Source organism: Pieris brassicae, chromosome 10 (assembly GCF_905147105.1).
Source record: "Pieris brassicae chromosome 10, ilPieBrab1.1, whole genome shotgun sequence".
Classification (NCBI taxonomy): Eukaryota; Metazoa; Arthropoda; class Insecta; order Lepidoptera; family Pieridae; genus Pieris; species Pieris brassicae.
This window is the reverse complement of record NC_059674.1, coordinates 3,662,500-3,682,178: the sequence shown is the minus strand read 5'-3', so window position 1 is coordinate 3,682,178 and position 19,679 is coordinate 3,662,500. Positions and strand designations below refer to the sequence as shown.

At 32.9% G+C, this 19,679-nt stretch overlaps 1 protein-coding gene across 5 annotated transcripts in view; it reads left to right on the top strand.

Moving 5' to 3' along the window:
- Positions 1–11,841, top strand: part of LOC123714930 (vascular endothelial growth factor receptor 1) — a 39,332-nt gene extending 27,491 nt beyond the window's left edge. For 4 of the 5 annotated variants that reach the window (XM_045669614.1, XM_045669613.1, XM_045669618.1 and 1 more), the window contains 9 exons: positions 798–1,022; positions 1,709–1,865; positions 2,700–2,791; positions 3,360–3,514; positions 3,881–4,003; positions 5,113–5,282; positions 6,221–6,365; positions 6,952–7,129; positions 9,685–11,841. In XM_045669614.1, the coding sequence (XP_045525570.1) occupies positions 798–1,022; positions 1,709–1,865; positions 2,700–2,791; positions 3,360–3,514; positions 3,881–4,003; positions 5,113–5,282; positions 6,221–6,365; positions 6,952–7,129; positions 9,685–10,046 (1,607 nt within the window). In that variant the 3' untranslated portion in view covers positions 10,047–11,841. Of the gene's footprint in view, positions 1–797; positions 1,023–1,708; positions 1,866–2,699; positions 2,792–3,359; positions 3,515–3,880; positions 4,004–5,112; positions 5,283–6,220; positions 6,366–6,951; positions 7,130–7,737; positions 7,956–9,684 lie in introns of those variants that run through there. The other variant, XM_045669617.1, reaches the window with a different exon arrangement.
- The last annotated feature ends 7,838 nt before the right edge of the window (positions 11,842–19,679 follow it).

The following is a 19,679-nucleotide window of genomic DNA, read 5'->3' as shown; positions in this document are numbered from 1 at the left end:
CTTTCGATTTGAGTTTTGTGTGCGACGCATCATTAATGTAATTACAGCACAATAAAAACTTTAAAGACAGGCCATTTACATATACGTATATTATTTTTAATGTGTATATTTTAGAACGACATTCCCAACCACTTGTTGAGGAATTATGATGTCTATATAATGTTATTTGACTGTATGAATGCATTGTTATTAAGAGTAATATGTATCATCATAAGTTTAAAGCGTAAAAATTTAGTAATGTAATGAGTAAAGTAACTTGTGAATAATGGAATTTAAAAAAATGATTTTTATACTTCAGTCACGTGATACAAAAATGTCACAGATTAGTCAAAGGGATTAGTAAAGTATTACATTATTTACAAGCCCTGTCAGGTACAAGCTAGTTACATTATTTACAAGCCTTGTCAGGTACAAGCTAGTTACATTATTTACAAGCCTTGTCAGGTACAAGCTAGTTACATTATTTATAAGCCTTGTCAGGTTCGCCTATTCAATCCTAATACTATCATTAAGTTTAATTTTATCAGAGACTGTTTTTTTTTAATTAATAAGTAATTTAAAAATGTTACGTATATTTACGTGAGTATAAGAATTGTACGTCACAGGGACTGGTGCGACGCCATCTTGTCTAGAGAAGCGTTATGGCGTTCTTGATTATGAATGTTTAATTTGATTACTTAGAGCCATTAAATTATTCAAAATAATAATTTGAATACGTTCTGCAGTTACTAATAAACAATATTAATTAATGAACTTTAGTTTTATAGAAGTGTTACATGTTTTCTTTAACTTTTTAGGAAAACAACTCGGCGCGGGAGCCTTCGGTGTGGTATACAAGGCTGAGGCCAGGGGCATCGTGAATGCTGAAGAATCTACCACAGTGGCTGTCAAAACTGTCAAAAAAACCGCAGATAACATGTACATCAAAGCTCTAGCTTCCGAATTGAAGATTATGGTGCATTTAGGAAAGCATATTAATATTGTCAACCTATTGGGAGCTTGTACGAAGAATGCAGGGAAAAGTACGTTTACATTCTGTTTGCCTCCATGTTTATTTATTACGTCTCAATATTAATAAAATGAAAATAAATAAAAAAAACTGTCAAGGCTTCAATATGACATATCATCACAGTAGACAGCGACACATATTTCACACGAGAGACACACCGCAAAATCTATAACTATCAATTATATTTGTCGTATATACAATCTTCAGAGAGCACAGCAGTGTTGGCCTAGTGGCTTCAGCGTGCGACTCTCATCCCTGAGGTCGTAAGTTCGATTCCCGGCTGTGCACCAATGGATTTTCTTTCTATGTGCGCATTTAACATTAGCTCGAACGGTGAAGGAAAACATCGTGAGGTGAGGCTTGCCTTAGACCCAAAAAGTCGACGGCGTGCGTCAGGCCCAGAAGGCTCATCACCTGCTTGTCTATTAGATTAACAAACGATCATGAAACAGATACAGAAATCTGAGGCCCAGACCTAAAAAGGTTGTAGCGCCATTGATTTATTTTTATTTACAATCTTCAAGAATAACATACTTTATGGTGTTTTTACACGCTGTGAAATTTTTTTTTCAATGTTGCTTGCTCTTTTTAGAATGACACAAACGTCATGGTAGTATGTGACAGAGGCATCACTACCATGCACATTGTCTCTTTCCAAAGGAACTATACAAGGTGTTCACAAATGACTTTTAATTTCAGGAGAACTAATAGTTATTGTGGAATACTGTAAATTTGGTAACATACACAACTATTTGATCCGTCATCGGGAAGTGTTTATCGACCAGCTCACTGATGATAAAGAGAAGACCTTGGGTAAAGTCAACAAGGCGTTCTCTTCCAGCACTGCCAGTAGTGGGTAAGGATAATATGTATCTAAAATATATTTCTTTTTAGAGACAACATCAAATATCTCTACTACCTTACAAAAACTCAATAATAATAATTGAATGGTGCAAAATGCAGTGTTACTGTGCATGCCTTGTACTTGTATGAATAGTGTAATCTATAAAAAAAATAAAAGTTTCGAAAATCTTGCTATTCGGTCATAATGGTTGTTGTTACAGGCTCGTCATTGCTATACAAAAAAGCACGTGAAAACCTAGAGATTTTATTATATTTTAGCGCGTAATAGATAGTTTTTATTTGGCTTACAAAATTAGAACTAACCAATGATACAACGAACAAATTGACGTACATACAAAAATATTAAAAGCGAACACGACCAGAATATCCATCCATCTCTGTAACCGCCATTTTCTTATGTAATTTTCATATACAAAAAAAAAAATCATTTATTAATATAAGTTATTTTACATTTACTGCCAGTTCTCAAATCAAGGGCGTAGAACGGAAGAGAAGAACTGGTAATAAACTCTCCGCCACTCTTTTTAATCGCCAAGTTTTTTTGTTTTACAAAAAGAGTAACGTTTGTAAGGGGCTGCAACCATGACACCATGTTCCACATGACGTCTTAAGTAATAAATAAAATCAAAGATTTGTCTCAGATTGTCAGTCACTTACATTCTCGTGTGAACAACACGCAAATACATAGTCGTTCATTAATTCATTTATCAGCATATTTTTTTTGTAATTATAATTTTACTTTATTATTAAATAAGGTTACTTTTTTAAATACTTCTTTTCAATAGAACTGCTAAATATTTTAAAGTGTAAATATATTTTTTTGCAGAATGCATTCTGATTATTACGGCTCAAACCACACTCAAGCAACGGACCATACAAGCCTAAACTCGGGAATCACTAACAGATCTGGAAGAAAAGGTATTTATTTTTCATAAAAACTAAAATGATGATGATAAAGTGATGATGGACACTCAATGCTAGAGGCGAGTGCGTTGCTTAACTTCTATTAATGCGCTTGTCTTTGTTCGGAAATACTTCAGTGGGTAGCTGGTACATAGTGGTGGTGGGCGGCAAAAAGTGCCTTAAAACGCTTAGTTGTAGAACGGACGTCAAGGTGATACAGGTAGAAGATGCAGAGAGATAGATATCAATATATTTTAAAAAGTAGATTAAAAAAAAACTAACCTTCATATTTAAAAAAAAACTGTCTAAATGCAATATTTTTTACTAAGTGTACTATCGTCTCATTCTGTCTAATTGTGATTACGCTGAGATGAAAAGAGATAGTAAACTTTAAGTCATCGAGTCGTGAAACTGAAATTTCATAAACAAACGACGTCTGTAATCTTTAATATATTTATTATATTAATGTATTTTTATTTTTATATGCTCTCAAAACATCACACATCACACAAGGACGATCATACACTATGAAATATCATAAGTAAAAAAGTATAATATAGTAACAGTTCCGTAAATGTATTAGTTTCAGAAACCGGTTACGTCCAACCAGAATGGCGGTCGAACTACGAATGTGACTCCATTTACGAAGGCCGAAAGCCAAGACCACTAACATCAAGAGATCTCCTCGCTTGGGCCTTCCAAATTGCTAGGGGAATGGAATATCTTGCCAGTAGAAAGGTGAGCTCATCAATATTAATAATTAACAGAAGATAAAGTATGCGTTCGATAAAGCAAGTATAAAAACTGTAGAATAAAACTATGGAACCAGCTGCCATTCTAGGCATTTCCGAATCGGAACGATTAGAGGTCTTCAAAAGAAGAGCCAGACCGGCTTAAAGGCAGACAACGCACTTGAAAACCATGGGCGTTAAACTCTCCTGCCTCCTGCCCCATAAATGAATCAAAATCAATTTTGACAAAATTAATAGTGAAAAGTGGTTTTTGAATCTCTGACGACGCTGGTGTATATCCTGTTTAACTCATAATTATTATTGTTAGGTAAGTAAATAATGAAGAAGATATGTAAAGGATTTTTTCTTTCAGGTCCTACACGGTGACTTGGCAGCAAGAAATGTGTTATTGGCCGAAGATAATGTCGTGAAAATTTGCGATTTTGGTCTAGCAAGGAGCATCTACAAAAACGATGAATATCAAAAGAAAGAGAACGTCAGTATTTTATGGACACGATTTATATTATTTCTTGTTTATTTCAGTTTAATTCTTCAATTGTATTTAAGTTTCTTACTAAATAACGAGTAAATAAATTTAACATGAAATTAGTACACACGTCACTCAATAGATGGCGTTTATATGTTAATTTTCTCTGCTATGTAGCGATTATGATAAATGCATAAGTTTGGTACTAAATGGCTCGATATTATATTAATTGTATGTGTTATGGCTGTACATTTTGATCACTGATAATCGCGATGATTTCCTTAATCGTCGAAGTAACACCTCCAGAGCATAACCAGACGTAGACACTCTCTTTGACTGTCAAAATTGCATTCATTCTGTTGTAATACGCGAGTGGTTAATATAGAGTAAAACAAGAAAGCTCTATTATTTAAATATAGAATATATCCCCGCTGACACAGTAACCGTACACGTCCGTACGTACACTTAGATGACTAAACTTTTAAAGACTCGAGCATGTTTCAGTGGTTTACTAGATTAGTTATATTGATACAAATTTCTTAGTCATAAATAAATAAAGCTTCTATTATCTAACCGTTACGTAAAACAAAACAATTAGCATTTCGCAATCAGTTATATGGTCGGGTAGTATTAATTTATAATAGTGCTCTAATAACTCCCTAGGTGGCGCTAACTCAAATGTTACGTTCGCCTACAAATATAATTTATATTCATCGTTTATTGTAGTGTACGTAGTGAGTGTAAAATTACGTACAATTTAAAAAGGCTTAACGAAATCCCCTTAAAATTCTTGACCGAAACTGAGTTCTTTCGTATATATAGATTGAAAGATAAATCAATAAATTTCGTATAAGAATAATTGAACGTATTTCCGAACTAATTCGACTTTGGGTGCTTCAACAAAGAGCTTACCTATTTTTTGAAGGTGAAGCACTCGCGAGTCCTCTAGCATTGAGTGTCCATTTACTTAAAGTCTTTTATTTTTGTTGTAATTGATCAAAATAAATATATATTAAATATGAAATAAATAACAAAATTTGTACTAACAATGCACGTGCAAACGCACGGTAAATGTTGCCAAATAAAGAAAATAATTGAAATTTATTATTTGCTTACAGAGCCCTCTACCAGTGAAATGGCTAGCCATAGAATGTATGGTGGACCGCATTTTTTCCACGCAATCAGACATCTGGTCCTTCGGTATTGTTCTCTGGGAGCTATTTTCACTCGCACAAACGCCGTATCCAAATATCAGCCCGGCAAACTTGCTTAACTGGCTTTCTGAGGGGTAATTATGATGATTCAAGTAATTTATACATTCACGTTGTTTCACACTATAGTTATAGTTATAGGTACTTTTGGCCTTGACAGTACGTCCTGGATTTGTTCCGGGTATGTACTGCATATCCGACTCGACCTCGCCATCCATGTTTGCCTTGCAGATCCTACTCGTAGGCCGTCTCTCATCAATGGGCCTTTATACTTGACTTGGCATTTCTACAGCTGATAGAGCATCGTTTAAGATTTATTGGCTACATAAAGGATTTTTCAAACATACAATAAATCAGTGGAAACCGCGTGTACTAAACAATTATTGTTACTCAAGAGCCGAAAAAGAAACTCGTTAAAAAATAATATTTTGAAGTTATACTTCTTTTGGCGCTTTTAAATGTGAACGATGTGCGCGCACACCGTCACAAAAAACCGACACGCTGAAGTTAGAATCGTCAACATTTAAAAAAATGTGAATTTCTTAAATTATATAGATTTTTTAGTGATATTTAAATAAACTTTATTTAACTAGATAATGCGTTATAATAAAACTTTCAATGAATTAAATACCTTTTTTTTATTGTAAATGTCGTTTTTTCTGCAAACGTAGAATGAGGCGAAAGATAAAATTATTAAAAATATTTTTATCTTGTTACGCCAAAGAAGTATAACTTCTAACGCGTGTACACACACATGTTTTATTGTTTATAACTTTAAGGAGCCTTATCATTTATAACTTTAAGGAGCCTTATCATTTATTCCTAGAATAGTTTTTTAATCGTCATGTATTCTTACCAGATATAAGGAACTGCATCTAGAGTCATGATTCAATTGTTTATATATATTCATTTATTTCACAATATTAACATCTTTAGATTATTTATTATTTTCACCTATTTTGTATTATATTTTGGTAAAGAATTTCAATGATAAAACCAACAAATATGATTTTAGACATCGTCTGGAGAAGCCAACGTACTCTGATGATAGGCTGTATGATGTTATGCTGAAGTGTTGGGAGAAGAAACCTACCATGAGGCCCTCATTTTCAGAACTGCAAGTTATTTTGGGTTCTTTCCTCGAGGATAATGTTCGGAATGTAAGATTTTTTACTAGAACTTTTCAATGATTACGTGAGTTCATAACCAGCAAGGTTTTATTGTGTGCAACTTAAGACGTAGGTCAGCGAAGGTCGAAAAAGAAATGTCTTTGGATAATATTAGTCGAGACTTAGCGCTAAGTGTGGCTTTCGTATGTCTAAAAGGTATTTGTTATTTTTGACATACGAGAGTACTTGACTCCAAAACTTACTCAAACATCGAATGTCAGGCATTGGCTCACCTACTTGAATAAAATAGATTTTTTTTTAATCGTTATTTTTTAACTAAATTCTCTAATATTAGGTCATTGTAACGTGGTAAACCTGAAATAACTTCTACAATAAGAAGATTAAACTTAAATATTTCAAGTGCTGTCATTATTTCTGTATGATTACGTTTGACATTTGACAGCGCGACAGACGAGAATTAAGATACGCCTTAGAATTTATCGTAGCTAATGTATTAAGCGCGACTTCTGAAGTTCTCATGAGATCGATCCCTGGCTGCATTATTTTTTCTTTATAAATTCTATAAACTAGTTTTGGCTTTCCATTTATCGTATATACAAAAAAAAATATTTTCCAGCATTACGTAGACTTGAATGCTATGTACATGGATATAAATGCGAGATCAGATCAAGAGGACTATTTAGCGATGGTATCAGCCCCTGATTATAACAACATCGTAACTCCCAGCCCTCATCATTATACCAATGATGCTAACCAGTTCTTCCCATCTGCAACACCCAAGATATTGGCTCATGGTAAGAAATACTCTCATTTATAATTTAGTGTTAATATTTGAAAATAGTAATTCATTTTTATACGTCAGTTACGTCACAGATTAGTCAAACCGAGAATAACGTAGTTGAAGAATGACAATTAACACTTTTAAGAACTTGACGTTTATTTAGTTGTAGACAGGCGTATGTCATCTAAACTGGTGCGACGCCATCTTGTCTAGGAAAATATTTTGGCGGGAAAATTATAAACGTTTATTTTGAATTTTGAAAGACAATACTTAACGGATTTAAAAATACCAGACAGAATTATCTGAAATGGTTTTTAAAATTTTGTCAAAAAACATAATGCGCTTCAGCAGTTTTAATCTCTTGTAAATTGTTTTTATGTTCAACAAACACATGAATGTACACAGAATAATTTCTGCATAGATTTATTACCATATTTTTCGCTGGCTGAGACTCTATATAGCTGTTAATTTTAATTATATTAACGAAAACATTGAACTACATATTTCTCTTAATGCTACAGAAAACCTAGAGAGTTTTCCTTGTTACACACATCGTACTTTAATAAATCTTATTAAACGACATTCTACCAATTTCATATAAACATTTTTTCCTTTTGTCAGACGAAACGGAAAATACGCCAGTCTGATCACGCGAAAGAGATTCTTATACGGTAATAAAATGTATAAGGCATGGTTGATGTAACTAACAATAAGTGTAAAACCTTTTGCCAATGTTTTTATCTTCGAAATTCTAACTTAATTTATTGGGAATAAATAAACCGCGTTTTAATCTTTATACTTTTTTATTCAGTACTTTTAGCTTAGATTTCGATTTTCGTGTAAATTAAAAAAAAGTGTGCGTACTACACGTACACACGTAAGAAGTGAAACTTTATGACCTTATTTTTCGAAAAATGATCTACTATATGCAACTTTACAGAAATTGGCTAAATAGAGTTAAATTAGATAAAGTTTAACAAAAGGCTTTTATTATCATAGACATGAATACAAATAATACAATTATTTCATTTTACCTTATTACTACTAAGATTATTATAGAATGTCATTAATTGTAATAGAATTACTATCATTGTTATCGTTATTATATATTTTTGTTATTCTATTATATTTGGCTTGGCGAATCTCTTCGAATCAACCGTCGTAAGGACAAGAAAAAGATGGCGTAACGGAAAAATGTGATGCGTAACCGAAAAATGTGACGGTAATTTCAAAACGCCGATAAAGAAGTTTCGCTTCTAAAATTCTATTAGGTATAAAAAAGCCTTTAATTCTGCTTAGCTTACATGCTAAATATGTTTAATGTTTAAAAGTTATATAATATTAAGTCCTTGGCTATACTAAGTAACTATCGGCAAATGGTTGTTTATTAACAGCTTGTCATTCGACAAAGGCCTCACAATTTTGCCCCGTCTAGAGACCTTCAAGAGAAAAGGTCCATTTATTTATAATGTCTGGTACTCGTGTCCTGTGTGATATTATAACTGATGGCAGTCGGTTTTTGGACAATCGTCATATATAATAATTATAAAAGCATATAATTAAAATTTACTGTAATAATTATATATAATTATTATGTACTTATGTTTCGTAGAGCAGTATTAGATTTGTAGATTCAACGTGCTACTCTCATTCCTTTGGTCGTAGTTTCGATCCTCGGCTATGCAAAAATAGAGTTTCTGTCTATGTGCGTATATAACACTCATATATCATACGCTGAAAGAAAATATCCGGTATCCGGCATGCCTTAGACCCAAAAAATTCTACGGTGTGTGTGAGGCACACTTTCTTCCCTATTAAAAATTATAACAGAACAGAAATCTGAAGCCCGGACCTAAAAGGTTGTAGCGCTATTATATATGTTTGTCCTCAGTAAGCAGGATAGATTGGAACACTATTCAATAGCGAATATTCTTTATTTTTAAACACGTTGCTAAGAGCCATAACTGGTTTTTTTGCCTTAACTATTTTATCGTACGCTGCTAAGAGTACTGAATAAATTTCACGGTACTGGTATATATACACCCAATTCTTTATATAATATAACTTCTATACGTGTGTGTGACATGAACTAAACTGGAACTTTTCTGGGGCTAGAACAATTCAATATTTATTTATTATATACACTTCAAAAAAAAATTTGCACTATAATATAAACAGAGCCTGGTAAGAAAAATATTAAAACAAAGTGACGACTGCTAGACTATAATCTATAAATCCAACCATATTTATCTATGACAAGTATAGATAACTATGTGAAGGCACAGACTATATAGCTTTATCTTCTTCTTTATCTTTATCTAGAAATATGTCTCTATATCAAGTGTGTGAGTTTTTCTTTATGGTACAGGGGGCAAACGGGCAGGATGCTCACCTGATGTTAAGTGTTACCGCCGTCTATGGACGCTCCCAATGCCAGAGGGCTCGCCGTAATGCACTTACTTATTTTCAAATATATGTCCTTCAATGGGTTTGTTAATACGGGTACACCACTGACTATTTCACTGCACCTTGAAGTGACTAACCTATCTCGTATTAATTCCTTTATAGATGACGAAGGCTACTTACAAATGAGCCCCCCGAATCAACACATATTCAGTCCACGTGTACCGAGTACCAAATTCGATTTTGACGCTCGTAAATTGAACGCAAAAATAGAGGTCAACGAATGGCCTGAGGAGAGAACACCGATGCTAACACTGAACAATCTCCCAGCTCGAACATGTTCTGAATCGGACGATGCCTACCTAAACATGGCCCCTCAAAATGATGATGAGGTTTTCGAAGCCAAAGATTGCAATAAGAACACGAAGAATATCGCCGCGTCTAATCCGACATATATTATGTACGATATGGATAAAAAGCCCCACAAAAATAATTACATCAACGTGTCCAATGGTCTAGTCAAGTAATCTCTAGTAAAATCTCATTACTGTTAGTGCTAGAATATCTCTAGTCGATCTAAAACGATTTTTTTTTGCATTTGTCAGATGAGCTTGAAAATAATTCGTCGTTCCGTTTTTGTCTTGCGTTTACATACGTAGATTTTTAATGGCTTAGAGGAGATCCGGAAATGGCAATTTAAATACAGCTTTTAGCTATTATAATTACAATATTTTTAATGTTCCAATTTCAAAAATTAGTTGGGTTAAAAATTGTTTAAAAAGTTTGGCATCTTTACTTGAAAGTGGCGAAAAGTCAACTATTGCCATAATATTAAAAAAGAGTATTTTTCACTTATGTTTGTGGAAAGAGGTTTTAGTTTTTTTTTTAATTTGCTATCCAGCTTCCTATCCTTTTGTCTATTTTGTGTACAAATTTAATAAGAGATATTCGATTAGCTATAAATAGTTTTATACGGAAAACCGTAAATATACAAAAATATTTAGTATTTACCACCAGTATTTTGGTTTACCCCACCATTATGTAATAATTTTCTTATTGTAAATATTCTCATTTACCAAAGAGATTTAAATATATAGAAAACAATCAAATCGTCTAACGCAAATCGAAGATCTTGTATTACTCGCCCTATATAATTATATCTCTTGGATAAACTTGCTTTTTAATAATATATTTCATTCCTCATTGATTATGGCACCGTGTAGTTTGTTTATAGCGTGATATCATTACGTAAATGATTTAAAAAAAATTAAGTATTTTTTTTCGAGAACCGGTATTGTTAAGCGCTGATAAAAATGTCAGCTGTGTATGAAAAATCCTTTAATCTGTATATGTATAGATTTTTCATAGAAATATTGTACGCATTTGCTGAAAATAAGTTTATATTTATAGTGTTATATGTCTTATTAGCCCGCTAGCGTTTTATTTGTAACCTAGAAATAGGCTGTTAAATAAATTGAAGTTCTAAATACCAAATTTAATACATTTTTTGCAAAACCATCTTGTACTGAAATGATAAATGGTCGATACGTACTGTCATCTTCATACCAATTAAGTTCTCGACTTTCTACATACACTACTGTTAAGGCATCTTAACTAAACTCCAGGAGCACCAAGCTCTAAGATCTATAAATATAAAATTTGTTTGTTTGGTAATTGATATATTATTAGAAAAGTCTTTTTTATTAAAAATACACTGCTCAAACATAAGGTAAATTTATAGCAAAACACTTTCAGCACGGAAGTCGAGAAAATTATACTAACTAAAGATAGTATAATTAAATACCACAAATTCCAGGACTGTTATCGCATTGGTTTGACAAAACTGTCTAATACATGTCAATCAGAAGTCTGTCTGACATCTCGACAGCATAAATTCTCCATACAATTGGTATACTGTATACCCATACAAGTCAAAGATTGCTGATTGCTTCTGTTTAGTTTTAAATAAACACGTAGCGCTAAACATTTCATACTATTGCTGTGTAAAATAGGGGTTATACTCATTGTTTGCTAAAGGTTAATCAACTCCAGGTTTGTATCCAAAATATTATCGCAAATTGTAAATCTTCTACACTAGAGATGTTCTTTAGGTTTTCTGTACAAAAATCTACGACTCGTAGCAGTTACGGTATTTTTGATTTGTAACGTAGTGTTATCCGTAACCTTTTACAAAAACAGTTGAAGGATTAAACAATATCATTACTATGTCTAACAACTAATTACACGGTGTACATAATATAGAAATAAATTTGCATTTATCAGCTATTTTCGTAAACTTGACATTCAAGTTTTTGTTATGTATATAATTATTTTAATTGATATAATATATTTGTTAATTATAGATTTAATTACATTATAAGTTCTTATTTACAAATTATGTATTGAATTAAATGTATGTAATGGCTGTTTAAAAAAGGAATACAATTAAAATTGTTGTTTTATTTTTATAATCTCATTAAATTTTCGTAACTTAATTATTAGAACAGAGCATAGCCTCATTGTATGAAAAATATTTAACTACTATACTAATATAATAAAGAGTAACGACTTTTCTATGTTTGTATAGAAAACATTAGTACTGGACCGATTTCAAAAACTCTATTTATATATAGATATTTCTTCACTATCCCCGAGTAACATAGGCTAAATCCAGGAGAAACCTGATAGTACCGACAAACTGGTAATGATAGAGAGGAGTGATGGCAGTAGTCGAGGTCGATCATCTACTAAAATTAAGACAATTTTGTGTCAATATCTAATGCCCTGAGGCAAGCGGAGGATTTGGTTAGGGCTTTTCAAGACTTGCACGACCTTCAGTAATGAAGACTACGTAAAATGGGTAAACAATCTTTAAACACTCAACTAAAAACACCCTTGACCAGAGCAACTGCAACACTTTCTATCGCTTCGGCTGCCTGAAAAAAAAAGTTAGCTAAATATGTTTTATTTTAGAAAAGTTTCCGTTTAAAACCCTTCGTATAATTTTTATATTAACGTATTCTTACTGACTTATAAAAAGAATTTTTTTTTGTCTACGTTCTCTCTGTTCATAGACCGATCTAGATTAAGGTGTCAAATGATGCAGATTGCAGCAAATAGGTCCCATAGAGAAAGAGGATTCCGAAATGTCTTATGAAAAATACAAATTTCGCTTATAAGTCAATGTTTTTTTAACCTGTATCAATACTTTTTAATGTATTGATAATAAGTTGGGTATTTTTTTTAAATTTTATTAGCATTGTACTTCAAAACACTTACGTCTTTCAGTGCTTCTACGAATCCTAGTGGAATATCAATAAACATCCTTCCAACACTGGCCAGGGTCTGAAAGGAAAAAATATAATTAACTGTATTTATGTTGTTACTGCGTCGGTTATAGTTAGTGGGTTATATTGAGCAGTGTTGGCTACAGCGTTGACTCTCATTCCTTAAGTCGTATGGTCGATAATTTTGTCTATGTGCTCATCTAACATTTGCTCCAATGGTGAAGGAAAATAGACCGGCTTGCCTAAGACCCAAAAGGCGTGTGTCGGGTGGCTGATTAGATTTACAAATGATCATAAAACACATTCAGAAATCTCAGGCCCAGGCCCAAAAAAAGAGTTGTAGCGCTACGGTTTTTTTTTAATAACGTCACGTTACATGCTATATGATAGAAAAATTACAATCAAATGTTTTTGTTTTTTATTTTTTAATAGACTGGACTGTACATTTTCATTAGGTTGTTGTTAATCCTAGTTTACGTCGCTGGCAAGAGGTGTGTAACGAAAATTTAAGACAAAAGCATGAACAAGTTCATTCTTTTCTCACGAGTTCTTTAAAAGCAATGAACGGTTGTCCAAATCTTGGTGTTTCAGAACAATTTTAAAACAGTAGCTAATCTGGCGAACCTATGATATATTATTTTATTGTATATATTGAAATATATTTATTATTTAACAAACCAAAGACAATATTATTAAATGTCAGAGTTATGTTATTTTTTATTGATGAATACATATGTAAGTTATCCCATTCAATTTAATTTCAAGTCATAAAAATTCGTCGTTCTTGAGTTGAATAATAAGTGATGCAATACTCACGCCACTAGGCCGATAATAATCCTTAGAGGCCGTGGCCTCCGATGCAGTGTCATTTCCAGAAGACGCAACCAGCACGAAAAGAGCAACAACTATTACCAGTCTCGAATCCATGGCCACACTGAAAAAATCCTTTAAGAAAATTCTTTTAAATTCAATATTTAGCCATGAGCATTGTTAAGCATCTAGTGTTATGCATGTTGAGTTAATTTGTTTTGACATTAAAACAAAAAGGTGAGGTCGTGAATTTTGTTGTAAAAAATAAGATTTTGTCACCTTTATTTATATGCGAAGTAGCACGAGAGTGATAAGGACAATATATTCAAAAACTGCCTACAGGCTGTACACTTCAAAAACCCGTGTATAATATAGGATTAAGGTGGTAAAGCTATATTAATACTGTTGTCTATAAGCTTCAGCCTTATGTTCAGTTTGTTTGGTTACGCGTTAATCTCAGAATTGGTTTGGAATTGAAAAATTATTTTTGTGCGGAAAGCTTTAGTCTACTTACGAGTATCATGGTACGATCAGTTCCTTTGTTATTGTAATTAGTCAAACAAAAAGACGGATTGTATTGCGCCATTGCTTTGTATTCAATTTTTAAAGAAATAATAAACACCTTTATTAATACACTAAACTTACACTATACAAATAAATATATAAAAAATACTATATTACGTAAATATACATGTGCACTTCGCGCAATATTATGCGTACAATAGTAGCAATACCAAAAATATAGTCGAAATATAAATATACAATATGTAGTAAACAGGTAAGTTAATAAAATATATATACATGAATGTATAGTATTGGTATTGCAGCCTAAATAAATAAACTTTATAATTAAATTGAACTAGGATTGAATATACCGCAATGGCTGAAAAAAGTGGTTCCTTGGCCCTAGACGGGTTTGTTGCCTTCATCTCTAAGACTCACGATAGCTTATCTAAGCTAAGATATGATGCTATTTTGTTTTAGCAATCTTAAAAGGCAATTTCAATATTTCCACAAAAACATTTATATACCAATAATTAATATCTTTGCACCAACTATTAACAGTGCCATCCGTAATTGTTATGTTAATATAAGTTATATTAACAAATAACACAGTAATCTATAATTTTTTTAAATTCTGTACCATGGATTTTGCTCCCTTTGGAGTAGAGACTCTTGGGCCGTGGGGATCAAGTGTGTAGGCGCTAATTAAAGTTGGCGCCTGGTAGATAATACCGGGGACTCCAGAGCTGGTGCTTTCCTCCCTCAACGAATAAGTATCTCATTACAGCGACGAAATGCTGCCAGCGCTAAATCACTGCCACAGAGATCATTTTTGGATCATTTTTGGAATTTGTTTTAATTTTTAACAATTATTTTTAATAATAGAATGTATGTATTTAATTCATAAATAAAATAAAGTATATCTTAAGTCATAAACTAAGCCAAACGTCTTTAAAAGGCGCCAACTGTATTGCCACTTGTATTCTATTATAAGAACATTTTGTAAACACAGTGAGTCAACTGTGACTTCATATAACAGTTTGCTGAATGGTTATAATTTTAAAGAGAATTAATACAAATATTATTACCTTAATTTTGTTTTTTTTAATTTGTTTAATGGTGCACTTGACAATGGTTACTTTTAGGTTAATAGGAAAATAATGTTGTATTTTTAGAGCATCTAAGTTGTAACGTATCTTGATATATTTGTTTTGATGCGACAGGCATACTTCGAGGCAAACATGGTGTTCACAGAAGCAACTGTATTGCATATGTATATCAGATTTATTCTGGACACTTAGGCATTATACATTTGCCCGATGGCAGATGATATGCTTTCCGCAAGTTCGTTTAATTGGGCAAAATTAAAAAAAAGCTATCAATATTACTCAATAAGTTTTACCTTCACGAAAAAACGTGTTTTTGTCTTCGTCTGACTCAAATTATTGAATAAATTAAGGGTTCAGTAATGAAACTTTTATTACATATATTAAAAAAAAAACAATTCCTATTCCTAGGACCACTGATGTCTAGCGATAGATACATATCACCAGGTTTTTAATCTGGATATATGAGAAAACTATCTAAAAGGTTCAGAAAGAAGGCATGATCGCTATTCGAGCTCTACTACCTCGGGACTCCGATTTGCGCAATCGAATCAAATTATTTATCGTAATCTTATTAGTTACTTTCGCCTGATTGCAAATATATAGAACAGGACCATTACCTAAAGCTTATAATGCGTTCAGCTAAATATGTATGTATATTAATTAGATACAAATATATAAAACTGTTCTTAATGATCAATCTTCTAGAAGGATATATAATTTACCAATCAAATTTAGTATTGTCTTTGGTTAACATAGCTTTTACACATTAAAGCTATTAGTATTATTTATAACTTATAATTATATCACCGTTGTCACCGTGACCACGCACGCTGTAAAGCACGCGAAACGTCGGAAAAATTTAAATTTAAAACTATGTAAAATAATTATAAGTTTATAATAATACAAATAGCTTTAATCCGGTTAATAAATTGTTTTCTTTCAATAAATCAAATTTATCGAAGATGACCTGTCAGTCCGCTTCCGAAACTTCCGAACTCGAGTGCAAAAGGAAGCAGTTAAAGAAGTCAGCACGCAACCCAACCGGTCAACTTTCAAATACTCCAAGTGACACAAGGTGAGGTAGCAAGCCAGCAGGTTTCCTCTAAGACTTTATTGTTAGCATTTTAATCAAAAACTATTAAAATAATACTATAAACCCATATATCTCGTGGTGTTGTAGGTTTCCATGGTAGGCGGTAAGCACTTCTTTCTAATTAGCCTGCTCGTTTTGCCCCATGTTCCATAAAAAATATTTTCTCTTTATAATATTACTAGCTACATTTTAAAATTGTAGGTAGTTGTAATATAGAACCTTTTTAACTCAAAATTCAAAATTCTTTATTTGTTCAGATATATGTACAATACAATTCAGATAGAGGCCTCCCTAGTAAGTCAGAGACCTGTGACAGGGAAGCTTAAAAATAAAAATAAACAAATATATGAATATATTATGATGACTTTGTAATGTGTTTGTGAAAGACGAAACAAATGTGTGCGCGTGTTGCATGAAAAGATGGATTAATGAAAAAATTATATTAGATGATTTAACAATGCTTCTGTTTTGTTGTAGTTAAGTGTACCGAGCCAATGGTTTAAAGTTGTTTTACATTTATGGTATGTAAGATTATGAAAGCTAAGGGTTTTATTTAAACTATTATAGAGATAAGCTGAGCGATTGTTGTATTGCTTACGTGCAAAGATTGTCTTGCAAATTGTGTAGCTTATTATATTATGTTGGGTCCTTTTTTGAGGTGTGTCTGTTTTATGTGGAGAGGTTGCGTGTCTCCTAAGGACACAACGGAGAATATAGAGCTGGCGTATGGTCAGTAGTTTGCAAGACTTGTACAACTCTTCAGTTAGAAAACTTTTATTTTTTAGTAACATTATTTTTATAATTGCTCTCTGAGCTCTTTCAAGTGCTAGAACTTTGGTTTTCGCACAACCACCCCACACTGTGATACAGTAGGTGATAACAGATTGAACTAATGCTTTATACACGGTATATATGATGTTTGGTTCCGCTACATGACGTAGATTGCAAAAAATCCAGCTTAACCTACGTATCCTTTTTATTACTGCATCAACATGGGCGTGCCAGTTTAGATTTTGGTCAATAATCACACCTAAGTATTTAATCTGTTTCACCCTAAGCAGCGTGTCACAGCCGCAGTCTTCACTACAATTGCAATTTAGTTTGTGTAATTTTATGTTAAGATTGGAGGGGGGTTGGCTCTTATCACGTATAGCAAAAGTTATGAAGTTAGTTTTAGATGGATTAATAGTTAGCTGACTGCAGGTTAAGTGCGCGTTAAGTTTGTGAAGATCCGCTTCAGCGTTTTTATAAGTTTCCTCCCATGTATCCCCATAAAAAGTTAGTGCCATGTCATCAGCATAACAAGTGATGATACCTTTATTGATTTTGGTATTGCACATTTCATTGACATATATCAAGAACAGCGTTGGCCCTAAAACCGAACCCTGAGGGACGCCGAAAGAAATCGGGTTTTCATTTACGTTACTAATTAAGTTACCTAGCTTAACTGTTTGAGTCCTATCTGTCAGATAGCTGGTCAAGAGGTTGAGAAAGACTCCTCTAATGCCAATATTATCCAGGCGCTTAATCAGAGTTGAAACACAAACAGTATCAAATGCCTTTTTGAGGTCGATAAATAGTGTAAGACACTTTTGCTTCCGGTCAAGGCGTTCAACTAGGTAATTTATAACGGCTAGGATAGCATCTTCAGTACTACAATTTGACCGAAAACCAAATTCTGTTGGTGAGAGGAGATTGTATTTATTAAGGTAGGATATTATTCTTGAGTTAATAGTTTTTTCTAGGATTTTGGATATAGCTGTTAAGATAGAGATTGGGCGGTAGTTACTGATGTCCTTTTTATCACCACTTATGAAGATTGGATGGATAATTGAACTCTTAAGAATGGTAGGGAAGACACCGGTTTTATAACATACATTGCATAATTGAGAGATAATAGGAGAAAGTAATGGTGATGCTAGTTTTAAGAAGCTGTTGGAAATATTATCTATTCCAGTTGCACTTTCTGATTTAAGATTTTTTATTATAGCAGAGATTTCATTGGGTTCAGTGTCAACAATTCCTATTGATGTTAATTGCGTCTTATTGTTAGACTGGAAGTCGAAGTTTCTTGGGGTGGATGGTAATTCTTTTGCTAATAGTTGACCTATATTTGCAAAATAGTTATTTATATGAGCAAGTGATGCTTCTATGGTAGGCTTTATTTGCATAAGTTCTAAATTATTGTTTTTTGATTTGTGTAGATTACTTATTTCTTTAATTGCATTCCAGAGAGTTTTAGTATTATTGCTTGGTTTAGATAATAGGTCACGATAATACTTGCGCTTCAGATTTTTGATTAAATTGTTGCAGTAGTTACGATAACGTCTGTATGTTATCTGGAGTATGTCGTTACTAGAGTCTGCTTTGAGTTGGAATTGGAGTTTATTCCTGTGTCTTATGCATTTCAGAACACCGGGTGTAATCCAGGGCTTTAAACAACACTTGGTTTTTGGGATAGTTTTTATTTTAGTGTTTGCCTCAAGAATCTGTGTAATGATATCAGTCAGTTTTTGCGTTAAATCATTGGGATTATCGATTGTTAATAGATGAGAGAGGTCGGTTTGCGTCAGGGTGGATAGTGCACTTTCATAGTCGGTTATGGTATTATATTTACTAACTTCGGTCGAAGTCGTGTGTTTGGATATGTATAAGAACACAGCTGAGTGGTCAGTTATTGTAGTTTTTAAAACGGCTACTTTTGCTGAAAAACATTTAGGGTCAAGGTTAAGCATAGCATGATCTAGACAGTTTTTGTCTCTGGTTGGTAAACGGTGTCCTGGAATCAGCCCTAATCCCGAGAGGTATGTTAGATAGTCAGTACCGTCCAAGTCAGTAGATTCATCTAAAATGTTTATATTAATATCGCCTAGTATTATAATATTTTTAGTCAGGGAGTTATCTTCTAGGTATTTAGTCACTGATTCAGTAAATTTCTTTTTGATGCTGTTTGTATGTGATCGGTAGATTCCGAGTATGGTTAGGTTTTGTATTTTGATAAGCATGCCAGAAGCTCCGTATAAGTCTAGTTCTTGCTCGGAGTGTTCAATGTTATCTTTGAGATAAATAACTACACCATCGTTTTGAGTTTGTTTTTTTGTTGTATGATGGGCCTGATAGCCTTTTTTGATAGGGAGGGGTTTATCGTGGTGAAGTCTACATTCTGTTAGAATAATTATATCCGGGTCTGTAGATAAATCAAGCAGCTCTAAGTTTAAATCTAAGTCATCCGAGTTCTTATAAACACTTCGTATATTTTGGGTTAGAATATAATATCCCTGTTTTCGGGTTGGAATGAAATTTTTGAGCTCTTCAGGTAAACAGAGAGTTGAGGAGAAATTAGATGTTTTGTCTAAA